Raw genomic sequence first — 12,862 nt, 5'->3', positions numbered from 1 at the left:
GACTAACGAAAACCATAGTGCGCTTGGGAGCACAGTGCACTTAGTTGGCACCAGGAGATAAGGCCTCTTTTTTTTCCCTCCTGATGACAATGGCTTGTGTTGTGATCGAAACGTCGTAGTTTATTTATTTATTAATTTGAACCTGTATACATGACTTCACGGAAAGACCCAAAGAATAAAAATAAGGCCGCAGGGGAAGAGGAGGAGGAATGCTCTGAGGAAGAGGCCACCTCCCCCAAGCGGGCTAAGGCAAGTAGGGAGGCCGGCGAGCGCTCCTCCTCAGTCCCGTCTCGCTCGGCAGGGAATGGAGGCTCTCGCCAAACACTTCGTTCGTGGGAACGTCAAAATGTGAAGAGGGAGGAAGTTGATAGTGGGGCTGGAGGTTATAGCTTCTAACTTTGCCACAGAGTATGTTCAGGATAAGGACAAGGGCTGTAAGCATGCCGTTCAACCTGCGTATGTTAGACATGGCGCGCCGAGAATGAGGAAAACCGGCAAAGAGTTTTCGGTCGTCCCAAGTCTGTTGAAAAGAGATATGACCTCTCAGAAGACCGGACGTGTGATAGTGCTGTCTTTGGTGGCGGTGGCAAGAATAGTCATGCCGCACAAGCCCTCGCTAGTGGAGGATGCGGTGCTGCTGCTGCTGCCCAATGTATTGGGCAAGGCGACACAGGGAGCGCTGCAAGGAAGCCTTCTGGTGCAGCTTGCACTTGCAGGGGCTTATGTGGCATATTCGGGCAAGCTCTCTCACTCAGGCGGCTCTTCAAAACTTTATGGGCAGAGCGAATGGCAGGACCTTGAAGGAAGCTTACGAGGAGTTGCGCCTGGTCACCGATGAAAATCGCGTGTATATTAAAATCCTGCTTTTTAAATGCGTTAGCTTAAATTTAATACCGTTGTTTTCTTTTTGCAAATTGCTTTTTGCCATGCAATTTACGGGCATTCAAGTGCTGGCATCCTTATAAAATAAGAAAAAAACATGTAAAATGTATGTTCCTTCATCAATCCACAGCTGTGAATATATTAGTAAACGAGAAATAACGACGAGATAAAAAAAAACATATCCCAAGTGATCGGGGTGCGTTTAAACAAACGCGCTGTTTGCAGTTCATTGGCATCGCTGCTTTCGGGTAATAATACCCACATTCTAGCCGAGGCCTCTCTCCGTGGTAAATAAGCGTCGCGTGACGTTGCCGATGTCGATAAAGCTGTCGTGGACGATCGCTTCCAACCACAACACATTGCCCCGTTTGCGTAATATGTATCCTCGCCACACAGCATCCTGTACATTACGTTGGCGCACCGGGATAAATATATGTCGTGATACCCACGTAGGCAGTCTCATTCCCCTTTCATATTGACAGCTTACAGCGGTGACTGCCCACTACCACCACCACCAGCATCTTCCTTTCAACGCATTCCAGTGGCTTTACTCGGCGCAGGTGGCTGGGAATTGCGTCACTTGAAAAAAATATAAATATATATAAATGTGTTGCCGCCGGTAAGCGTTTGACGTAAGAAGTCGCAATGGAAACGGGAGGAGGAGGAGGGGGGGTGACAGCGGGAGAGAGGGAGGGTTGGAGCAGCTGGCCGCTCTTTCCGCGCAGCGCTCCCTTTTAATCAGGGCGAGACGCTTCTTTACGTGACATTTTCCGGACCGAATTGGTAATCTGATTTACGTTTCATTTATTAGCGGCGCGCTGCTGTAAGTGCACCGTTGATAAAAGGAGAAGAAGAACAACAAAAGTGGTGATTTGTTGCAGAATGAGACATTTTGAGGCAGGAAATCGTCACAGCATCGTCATATTCTTCTCTAACTAGGTGTTCTCATTAAAAGTACACTTGGAGGTGTTTATTAAAATAATTGAAACCAGAATTGGTGATTACACCGCAGACTTTAAAACGTAAATTGAACGTTTATGCAAACACTAAGGGTTTATGAGCTGTGTTTTTGTTGAATAATAAAAAGAGTGCCCATTAATCATCTCTGCTTTGGTGCATATGACAGGTTCGTCTAATTGGTAATTTTCATCTCCATGAAGGGTATAATGTACTCCACAGCACATTCAGTAACTGTTTAATTTTATTCTTCCCCAGGCACCCATTAGCGGTGTTTGAAAAGCGTATAATTTCCATGCAGAGTTATTGCTGAACACGACAGTGCAGTGGGAGGGAAAGTGGGACGTTTTCTGCTCCAAACGTAAACGCTCCGTCAACGTGGCAGCCTGCATCCTCGATTGATGAGATGCCTGGCAGGAGTCCCATTTGTTCCCCTGTCATCTCCTCGTGGGGCGGACATTTTTCACCCGCGATCCGCTCTCCAGGTCTGCGCGAAAACGCCACGCTGACTCGCGCGATTTGATTCCGATTCAATTTCATCCTTTCCCTAATATACCTGCACATATATTATTTACGCGGCTTTGTACACTGTTGTTGCGTACGTGCAGCACTGCCAGTCTGAACATTCACTTTTTTCTCTCTCTTAAGTTACGTTAAAAATAAGAGGGCATAGTTGGGTGAAATTGACAATCGGAATGGACATCGCTTCGGTGGTTTCTCTCAGATTGCTTCTCGGCATTGAGTGGCTTTTCCCACGTGTTTCTCCTGATTAAAAGATTTAGTTGCTTGAGCTCTCAAAGCCGCTGTGGTGTCCTACAACACTCCGTCCTCGACCCTCCCAAACCCGCTCATCTCACTATATCTCCTCCCTCCTGGAAAAACACGCGGCTAGTTGTAATGCCGACCATCACTTCCATGCCGATGACGAGCAACTCAATATTTTTCGATTTAAAGCTTTCGTGACTGCAGGGATTCATCTTCTTGGTTATTTCGGTAAGTCACGTAGAATGGAAACAATAAAATAAAAAAGCATATAAAAATAATAAAATAATATTTTATTATTTTTTATTGTTCTTTTTTATTATTTCCATTCTACGTGACTTAACCGCAAGAACCAAGAAGACAACTCAATATTGCCGTAGACTCTATGAACCCGGCTTCACTGTGCACTCTCACATCCTGCCTTAACGTCAAGGCTCCCAGTAAAAGCCCCCCTGTCAACCTTTGCCGAATGAGATGTTGCCCGTTTTCTTCTGATGCTCACATGCTGTCAACTCCCTGCCACAGTTCAAGTTCAGGCTCGACAACTGCCTATTTCTTCTTATGACACTCTTTTTAATATAAAATTTAAAACATTATGCCCAGTGCTCTGTGCAGTGTCTTGTGATGCATTTTAATGCTGGATAAATTTAATACTTATTGGAAATTGTAAAAGGTTTCTGTTCAATTGAACCCATTGTATATCCGGCGGATACAGGAGTGAATACACTCGGGTTGTGTCCTCTGCGCAAGTGGCTCTCCGTACGGGGAGTGTCTTCGTATGGGGAGGGGGGAGCCCATTTTCTACTTAACCCTGTCCTGTTCCGATAACCTATGTGTGCGTGATGATGTACGTGTACGTCTTCCGTTTTTCATCCGATTCCGTATGTTCACGTCATTGGAACCGATTACGGATGGAATCGGAAGTAAAAGGCCGTGCGGGAGGGCGTGTGGCACAGTTTGGCGCCAGCTATCGTAGAGTGAGGTCGTGTCGCTCCATTTCTCTGCAGTCAGTACAGTGTCTTTTAAAAACAGCGGCGCTGCACCTCTAAATAAAATGAACACTGAACCGCTTGAGCATTCCAAGATTCAGCGGTGGACGGAACCCACCTTGAAACTTGCAGACGTCTTGGAATTGGTTAAGTAGGGGTGGGAGGAGGAGGGGGGGGGAAGCGGGGGGGGAAACTATATCTTAAAGGGGGGGGGGGGTCTGAGACTGACTTCCAGGTGGGTGGTTAAAAAACTACGGTCTTTAAACACTTTCCCCTCACCCTCTCCTCCTTTCGTTTCCCGGCAGTATATTCAGGATAAGTTCACCTCTTTACTTTTGTTCCAGACCCTTCTCCAAGAAGATTCTGGATGGTGGGGGGGGACTATATTGTGTGGGCTGTTAAACAAAGAATCTGATATTGCGTCCAATTCTCTCTCCTTTCCTTTTAGTTTATAGCTGAGATCTTCCATCGCTGCCAGTGTATACAGTGAATGGTGCCAGTGTTTCGGGGGTGGGTGGCTGGTGGTCCTTCCACTTTGCATGGCTTTCCTAGCTGAGATATCGAACGCCTGGCTTGGGTCGTGCTGCAGATTTGATGTGCCCAAGGTTTTGAGCCTCAAAGGGAGGAGTCAATTGAGGGTGTAATGTTTGTGGAGCTAATTCTGTTGCAGTGTTTAGTGATGCGTAAAGTAAAACCTCAGCGATATCCGGGCATGACCAGAGAAGGCATGGTGATATGTCTGGGTGGTATCTGGGGCAGTCCACAGAGGTGGTGGAATATGTTAACCTCCTGTCATTGGCGAGGTATCTTCCATGTATGAATTAGAATCTGATGGTTTTTAGTGGGAGAGATCGAGGGCTTAAGGAAGTGGCGCACGCCAGATCTGTGTCCCTTTCTGCCGGGAGGGGGTGAGTTGGCCCAACTGGCTCTCCCATAATCTCTCTCTCCCATAACCGTGGAGTGTTTGGTCTGGTCTGTTCCTCCCCAGGGTGAAGAAGTCAGTATGCTTCTGCCATCTTGTATTTCTCACCACCTGAGGTTACTTGATCGGGGGGTGGGGGTGTGCCGCACAGGTCTTTGCTCGGGGTTTTGTGTAATAATGTCTCCGATCGGAAGGAATTTGTAGAAATGGGAGTTTGGCAGGTCATGTTGGGGGCCCGTATGTTTTGAAATGAATCAAGGTTTCCATCCCCAATTGTGTGAATGTTGGCTGCCTTCCAGAATGGCCTATAAATTGTTGATGAACAACCACAGCATTGTCGGTGCAAAGCAACATCTATGCACAGGCACTACCTAGCAAAGTAGCAGCACTTATCCTGAGAGTCAACCATCATCAGCATGGTTCAGGCCTGCGCTAACCGTGCATTCTACGATCGTCAACGCTGAAATAAACAATGGCTGCTGCTGCTGCTTTTGCCTCCCATCCCACGGCTTGCAGGCAAGCGCACGGTGCGCAAGCTGCCCGCCAGCACGCTGGACCTGGCGCCGGGCCGCAAGCGCTCCATGCCTGTGAACGTCGCTGGCGCGCTACGCAAGAGCAACGTTGCCACCCCCCCGAGCGTGCCATCGTCCGTGTCCCAGCGGTCGTACCGTGAGCGCGTCATGCACCTACTGGCGCTCAAGCCCTACAAGAAGCCGGAGCTGCTGCTGCGCCTGCAGCGGGATGGGGTGAACCAGCGCGACAAGATGCAACTCTCCCCTGTACTCACACAGGTGTGTATGTTTGTTGAACGTCTTTCCCACCGTACGTAGCCAACCGTGCTAATCGGAGGTGCGAGGAAAGGACAACAAACTGAGCACAGTAACACATTCCTGCGGAGGGAGCTGGTAGGAACGTTGGGTTGCTCGGTCAATGGCCAGGGTCAACGGCGGTGTGGTGTATTCCGCAAATATGCCCGACTGTGAGGGCGGGCACAAGCCGGCGTGAGTAGGTTAAAAGTTTAGTTTTATAAGGGCACCAGGGGTTACCAGCCCCTTCCCACCCACCCAGCCCCACCCAGCCCCACCCCACCCCCCACCCAGCCCCACCCTCCCACCCAGCCCCTCCCCACCCAGCCCCTCCCCACCCTCCCCTCCCCACCCAGCCCCTCCCCACCCAGCCCCTCCCTCCCCACCCAGCCCCTCCCTGCACGACGGACGGACGGACACAATAATCCCCAGTGGGCTGGTGTAACCAGGAGGTTCCTACCAGTATCAGTTTTCAGTCTAGGTGTAAAAGTGCATAGCTCGAGTGGCTTCCTAATATCGGAGGGGAGAGCGTTCCAGATGGCCGCAGAAAAGCATCTGCACGTGCGCGATACAGTTGACCATCTTTGTTCAATGGCAAGCCAAAAGCTGCTGCAAGGATGACCAGAGTTCACGTGATGGTTTATGCGCCTTGACGAAATCAGCAAGGCATTGTGATTCATTTGCGGCTCATTTGTGGAAAGCACTTTGTGTACAATGAGCGCGACCTTATAATGTATCTTTTGGCAACCTGAAGCCAATGCAGCTCAGCAAGCACTGGACAGGCATGGTCGGATCTTGCAGTACCCGTGACGACATGTGCCAAAGAATGTTGTACACGCTGCAGCTCTGTAATGTTTTTATCGGACGCTCCGTAGAGTAGTGAGTTGTAATAATTGAGCCTTGTCGATACTCCGCCGCATGCCATCACCGTGTTGGCCACGAGGTGAGCGGTGGCGTTGCGACGGCGCCAGCAACCCCCCCCCCCCACTCCGCTGTAGTGGCACACCGTGTCTTCTGTCTGGTGGCAACAACCTCGACTTGGGTGCTATTACAGGTGTGGCCGTTGACGGTTCATAACAAATGATGTTGTGGTGCTCATGCAATACGGTAAATCCACTATAGCGGATGTGTGAAATTACACATTGTTGGAGAATTAAAGCAAAACATGGGCTCTGGCTTTTTTTGCATAATTGCTTCAGTTGTGTTGAAACCAAACATGGGGATGTAAGCGGAAGTGGCAAAGACATTTCAAAATTGCATCAAGTAGTTTAAGACAACATTTGTTCCTACTACATCCATAACAGGTTTTTTGGGTTAGATCACTTCAATATGAATGTCATTAAACCCGCCACCACCCGACACAGCCAATGAGTAAGGTTTGTCACGTGAACAAAACATGCCATATTCTTTGGGTCTTTTGGTAAAGTCACGTAGATATTAAAAAAAATAATGAAAAATAATAAAATATCACGACGTTTCGACCGCTTGTGTTGCGATCGAAACGTCGCGATATTTAGAAAAATATTTTATTATTTAAATTTTCTATCTACGTGACTTTACCGAAAGACCCAAAGAATATAAATGCCTGCAGCCACGAAAGCTTTAAGTCAAAACATGCCAATTCGTTACTCGTGTTGGAAAGTAAACCCACGACATTTACAATTCGAGTACGACGTTTCACCGGTAATTACAACCAGTAAAGCATAGGAAATAGATTATCTTGTGATATATGATGATTATAACTTATATTTTCCTAGAGAAAAGGACACGTTTCATTTTCCTGTTGGCTAAAAAATATCAGAAACGCTGTAATCCTGTAAAAATTCTGAAAACATTTGATATTCTAGTAGGATAGTTGGAACAAAGTTACAATCTCGCCGATGTGTTCCACTTGACTCACCGTCTTTCAGCTTGGGTCTCCTCATTTTGAAAAATGGACATTGCTTCCCTGTGCGGGCCTGGGACATGAAGATTGATGTACGCCACTTAGCGTGAAATTTGCATCAGTGGCGAAGCAGTGACATCTTTATAAGCGGGACAGCGAGGAGCAAATTTGTGTTTCGCAAGCAGACACCACCCACACCTGGCTGTGCAGGGATGGGGGCCAGCGTTTGAGTACAAATAGGATTTACATTTTCTGCTATTTTTGTCTGGCTTTTATCAAGCAAGTGACAAGCCTTTGCACTCTGCAGTAATGAAAAGCTATTGCTGGGGCCGATGCTCTGGGGTTCTGGTTAATGCCATTATAGATCTAGGTTAAGTCACAGCTGTGTATTCGTGGCTAATATATGCATCCACCGCTTTACATGTGTCCTTAAATGCACCGTGCAGCGTCTGTCATCTCTGTGCAGCAGTTGCCCCGACCGTTTTTAAATGAGCACCGACAATTGCTGTCGGATGCTTGCACCCAAAATGCACCCCGATTATCATTTCCATTCTGTAATTCATTGTTTTAGTAGAGCATCTGCAAGATTAGAGTCAAATACGGTAGTATATAGATACATCTGTGAGACTGTGTGTAATTTCGGTGTATTACAAAGTCTCTTGGACTCTTTCACGATTGTCATGAATGTTTTATACGGTTTCATGCGTACAGTAATTCAGGTGTATATTAGCAAGTCGGTATACTGCGTTCCTAATTTACACGTAGGCCTGCCATTCCTGCATTCTAACAGTATCGCCTCTTCAAATGCTGACAATTGCGAGGCTGGTTTTTCACACGTGAGCATGCCGTGCCCGTTGTGATTAATGACCCAGGGATTACCAGGCGCGCTCTCTCGTGCATTGTTTCGGACCATCTGTTCACCGGGGACTTTGATTGGAGGGCAGTTGAAAGAGCGTTTGAAAGATTGATGGAGGCTCTCACGCTTTTGACTAGCCAGCAGATGTCACCAGCGCCCAGTGATATTATTCAGGTTCAAGGCACTGATTGGTTGCTCATTGTTGCTTTAATGAGCCATTCTTTGTCAAGCATCAATCGGTGCGACTCAAAACGAGAGGGGAGTTCCGATGCACTGGAGGCAGCTAAGAGAAGTCACCTTTGAGCGAGCCCGCAATTCACGCTTTTATCACCGTAGATGCCGGCAATGTACACTTGCGAGAATCCGCTGTCACTAAGCAACCGAATGCATCGGCTACATCTGTTGCGTGGTAATGGAGAGGAGTCCAGTGAAAAGTCTGCTTGTGTACGAACCCGAGGGGGGAATAGAGGCTTCTTTGTTTCAGGGGTCATTGACCGCCCCACTGCTTGACACAAGCGAATTGTCTGTGAAAGTAAAGCGGTCTCGAGTGGTGTTCTGAGACTCTGTTGTTGTTGTTGTTGTTTGATTGTTGTTTTTCATTTCCCCCTCCTCATCAGGTGGCAGTGCTCAATGCGAAGGACAACACGTTCACCCTCAGAGACTCCCTCTACCGCGAGCTCCAGAAGGATTGGCCAGGCTACTCGGAGGAGGAGAGGCAGCTGATGCAGAGGCTTGTGGCACGGTGAGAAGCGTCGACGTGCCGTGTCTCACAGCTGCCTAGCAAAATAGACGCTGTACTCTTTGGTTCTTTCGGTAAAGTCACGTAGGTGAAAATTATGATAATAAAATTAGATTAAATAAAAAGTGAAAACAACTAAATTAAATGATTTTATTTAGTAGTTTTCACTTTATTTAAAAAACATTTTTATTTTTTTATGTTCACCTACGTGACTTTTCCAAAAGAACCAAAGAGTATGGATCCTTGCAGTCACGAAAGCTTCAAGTATAAAATAGACGCTGTTGCATTTCCACGGTACGGCCAGTGATGTATTTTTAATTTCCTTTTGTCGGGATACGTTTTCACTTCATTAGCTTTCAAATTGGTTCAATGAGAGACCTCGGTTTTTTTTCTTCTAGCAGGCACATGTTTAGCGGCGGGGTTCAGTGTGTACTGACATCTCAATATTAGTCGCATTCATTTCTGAAGTTCATAAAGCCTCTATTTTTGGAGACAGCCAATGGTTTTGCAAGTTCTCCCTATACAATGAAATTGTTGGAACGTGTAAATGGCTTCTTTATTGGAAATGCTGCACCAAACTTGACCAACTGCTTGGCATTGTATGGCAGTAATTTTCCACGGCTTTGTGAACTAAAAATGTATAAAATAAATCCAAACGAGCAAGGGGAGGGAATCATGAGCTTTGTGTAATGGAAAGTGAATATCGATGTCTTTAAAAGATTTTGCTTAATTAGTAATCATGTTGAGCCTGGCATTTCACTTATGACCTTAATGCTGTGAATCTCGGCAAGTTTATGTAACACGACTTTTCTAATGATCTGCCTCCATGGATTACTGTTGCGTAAGAATAGAATTGCCCCCTTGAGGCGTTTTGGCCGCTTATGAACATTTTGTAGTTTTGTGAGGTGTTGAGAGTCCGTGTGAATACAAGTTGGCTGACTCACTGGCGCCTGAAAATGCGCTTGCTTTGATAAGCCATGCAATGTGTTGTGTGATGCCGTGGCCCTTTTGGATTTTGTAGTTTTGCCTCTGATTTAATTCCCTTTCGGCACTTAAATATTTTTTTTATCAGATTGTACTTGTGCACTTTCTAGACTGGTCTCCCCTACTGCGCGTGTGATGATGCAAGCAATTCTGCCTTTAATTATTTCAACGAAAGTGTCCCCAAAAACAGCCCGCTTGCCCAACGTGTTCTTGGAAATGTCGCCGTTGTAAGAATTTGCAGCTGTGCAAAATCTACGGCTAAATTTAATGAGCACAGGGTCAAAACGCACGTGAGGAAAGGACGCCACAGTCACCTTGCATAGCCTCCCGTTGCCCATGGAGCTGCATTTTCCATTGTGAAAGCGAACGGTGGAGTATATAACACCATGGTGGTAAGAGGAGCAGGGTAAGCCGCTGTTACAGTTATGACACCTGGAATGCGTCCGCTGTCGTGAGAGCTCAGAAGCTAAGCTGGTTTGAGCTTGGATATTGCTTTGATAAGCAACCATTGTGCATGAAACAGGTGTCATAAGCTGCTTCTGTTGCTGCTGCAGAAGGCAGTTCAGCATTCTCCCTTGTACTATACCATGCTCTGACGTTTCTGACCCGCACTGACGAGCGTGGTGAAGTATGGTCAAATAACACCCCCCCCCCGCCCCGCTTGAGGAGGCCCTCATCCAGCAGTGGATTGACCAAGGGGCACGACACGTACAGGGATGAGGAGAGTCGTATGCGACTTTGTGAACGTGTCTTTGTGTTGAGACACAGACCCTGTAGTTCCATCATCGAGCATCAGTGACCACTTGTCTTTTATCAGATGAATATGCATTAGCCAACCATGTTGTGCAGGGAACCAAACTCAAAAAGGCACTGCCGCTCTTTGCAGTATGTACATCTGTACAGTTGGTTCCTCGGGATGAGCCCAGGATTTCTCTGTAGTGCAAGAAACTAACAAAAAACTTAACACGGAGCTACCTGTGCTTCACCATATGCTTCCTGCTATTGAGCGCGATGTGATGTTGTATTTTATAGGAAATCCTCTGGACTGCAGAGCTCGCAGAGTCAAAATTCTCCAGCTATGGTTGAACCGCTGGCAAGGTTGAGCCCTGTTAAAGACAGCCATGCGTCTACTCCACAGGTAACAGCATCCTCTGGAACAATCGCAAGATGTTACTCAGCATTGAGTTTGTGTTCAATCCCAGCGATTTTTTTTACGTTGATGCCAACATTTTTCTTTTATGTTTGCATCGGCTGCATCTGTGCATTGGCGGCACCACACAGCCTTGGCACACGTACATGTGACCAGAACTCATTTTTACAACGTAAATAATTAACGTCCAGGTGTTTACAATGTTATTTCTTCTCACAGCAGCAAAAGCGAACGCTTCCGGCAGAATTTGTGGACCCAAAGGCGAGCAAGAAGCAGCGTGTCTCGCATCTGACGAGCCGCGTGCCGCCCACATTCAACGGTCACGCAAACAACAAATCCGTGGGTCCGCGGGCGGCGGTCCCCAAGCCCCACCGCCCGATCCCAACCACCGGCAACGCGTACACGACGGCCAGGCCCAGCTCGGACGGCGGCGCCGCTGCCGACTCGGCCAAGCGCCGCTGCGACACCAACTTCACGCTTGTGAGCAGCTCGGACGAAGGTGCCGCGGCCGGCGTGCAGAACGTCTCCAAAGCTCCGGCGGAGGAGTCGAGCCAGGTGAGCTCCAGCTCCGTCGCCAAGACGTCGTCCTCGCCGGGCGGCGATGCCGAGCCGCTTGCCGCCAGAGCGACAGAGCACAGGACGGCCACCGGCCTCAGGACAGATGACGTTTGCGTCGCGGACAAGGAGAGCAAGTGCCAAGCCGAGCGAACGCTTGCGAATGACAGCAGCGCCACGCGGGAGGGAGCCTCGAACTTGGCCGAGCGGGCCTCCGACGCCGGCGCGAGGAGTAGAAAGAAAGCCAAGAAAAACCGAGACCGGGAGAGGAGGAAAGATGAGGATGCACGGAGTCTCGCGGAGGCGCGCGAGGACATCGAGAACATCAAGGAGGAGATGGACCTCAATCCCAAAGTGAACGAAGGTACGCGATCTCGCTCCCTCGGTGGCGTCCCGCGGCTCTGGATCAACGAGGTAGTTAAAGCCCGCGTCGGCTTCTCTCCCGTCTCCTCGGGTGCTTCGCATGGATTCATCGAGTAAATAGAACGCGCTGGCGGTGGCGGCGTCATCATCGGCGTGTACCGCGGCAGACGGGTGCAGACAGCCCGTGCGGCTTCCCAGGAGAGCTGGCGTCTTCATGGGTGCCCGGCTCTGGTGCATTATCGCCACGCATCGCGCCTAGACTAGCATGGAGACCCATAGACTCTGGTAGAGAACTGGAATGTGCTGGGCGTAGCTTCATTGTTGGCGCTTTTTACACCGGATGGGTGGATGCAGCCCAAGTAGCTCCCCAAGAAAACGTGTCCGGTGGGAGCCCAGCACCGGTGCAGAAGCGAGATTGACCTTTTTGACTTTTCAGTTGGCAGCCACGTGGTAATACTGCACTTTATTTATTGGCCAACATATGAGCACACCCTTAAGTTTATCAAATGTTGATTAATGACTCCGGGAGTGGCCGTGTTTTCATGTCATTGTTGAACACTTGGTCATCTTTTTTAAGATTCCTGTTGAATGGAGTTGGTTCCGGAGAGGAAACCTCGAACAAGGGGCAGGATAAAAAAAGGCAGTGATTATTTACTGACTTAGAAAGGGTAGGAGCCACTGGAACCTTCATCTGTAAACTTGTTTTGAGCCTTCCGCTATCTGCCTGGAACATCTTTAGACTCTTAAGACAGTGTTCATGATGGCCATAACCTAGGCAAGAAGGGTTAGCCAGCTACAAGCTTTGATGGCTATAACCCTCCCTTTAAATTAATATCAAGGGAAAGAGCAGTCGTTGAGAACATCCCCAGAGTTTGTTCCCAAGGCCTTGGCAGAGCTTCACGTCAACCAGGATATTGTACTTGCTGTTTTCTGCGCTGGGCCTTGTCGCTGGCACGTGGCGGGGGGGGGGGCAGGCTGCACGGGTTGGGTTCGGTCAGAGCCGCTCTTTGTG

The 12,862-nt window shown here is 48.4% G+C and overlaps 1 protein-coding gene across 1 annotated transcript in view; it reads left to right on the top strand.

Moving 5' to 3' along the window:
- LOC144731569 (RNA polymerase II elongation factor ELL2-like) overlaps positions 1–12,862 on the top strand; it is a 51,319-nt gene that overhangs the window by 30,156 nt on the left and 8,301 nt on the right. Inside the window, exons 5-8 of the mRNA XM_078612716.1 lie at positions 5,029–5,303; positions 8,677–8,801; positions 10,815–10,920; positions 11,152–11,851. Of these exons, the coding sequence (XP_078468842.1) occupies positions 5,029–5,303; positions 8,677–8,801; positions 10,815–10,920; positions 11,152–11,851 (1,206 nt within the window). The remainder of the gene's footprint in view (positions 1–5,028; positions 5,304–8,676; positions 8,802–10,814; positions 10,921–11,151; positions 11,852–12,862) is intronic.

Source organism: Lampetra planeri, chromosome 39 (genome assembly GCF_965212315.1).
Source record: "Lampetra planeri chromosome 39, kcLamPlan1.2.h2, whole genome shotgun sequence".
NCBI classification, from domain to species: Eukaryota; Metazoa; Chordata; class Hyperoartia; order Petromyzontiformes; family Petromyzontidae; genus Lampetra; species Lampetra planeri.
Note: the sequence above shows the minus strand (reverse complement) of the source record. Positions and strands in the feature narration are given on the sequence as shown.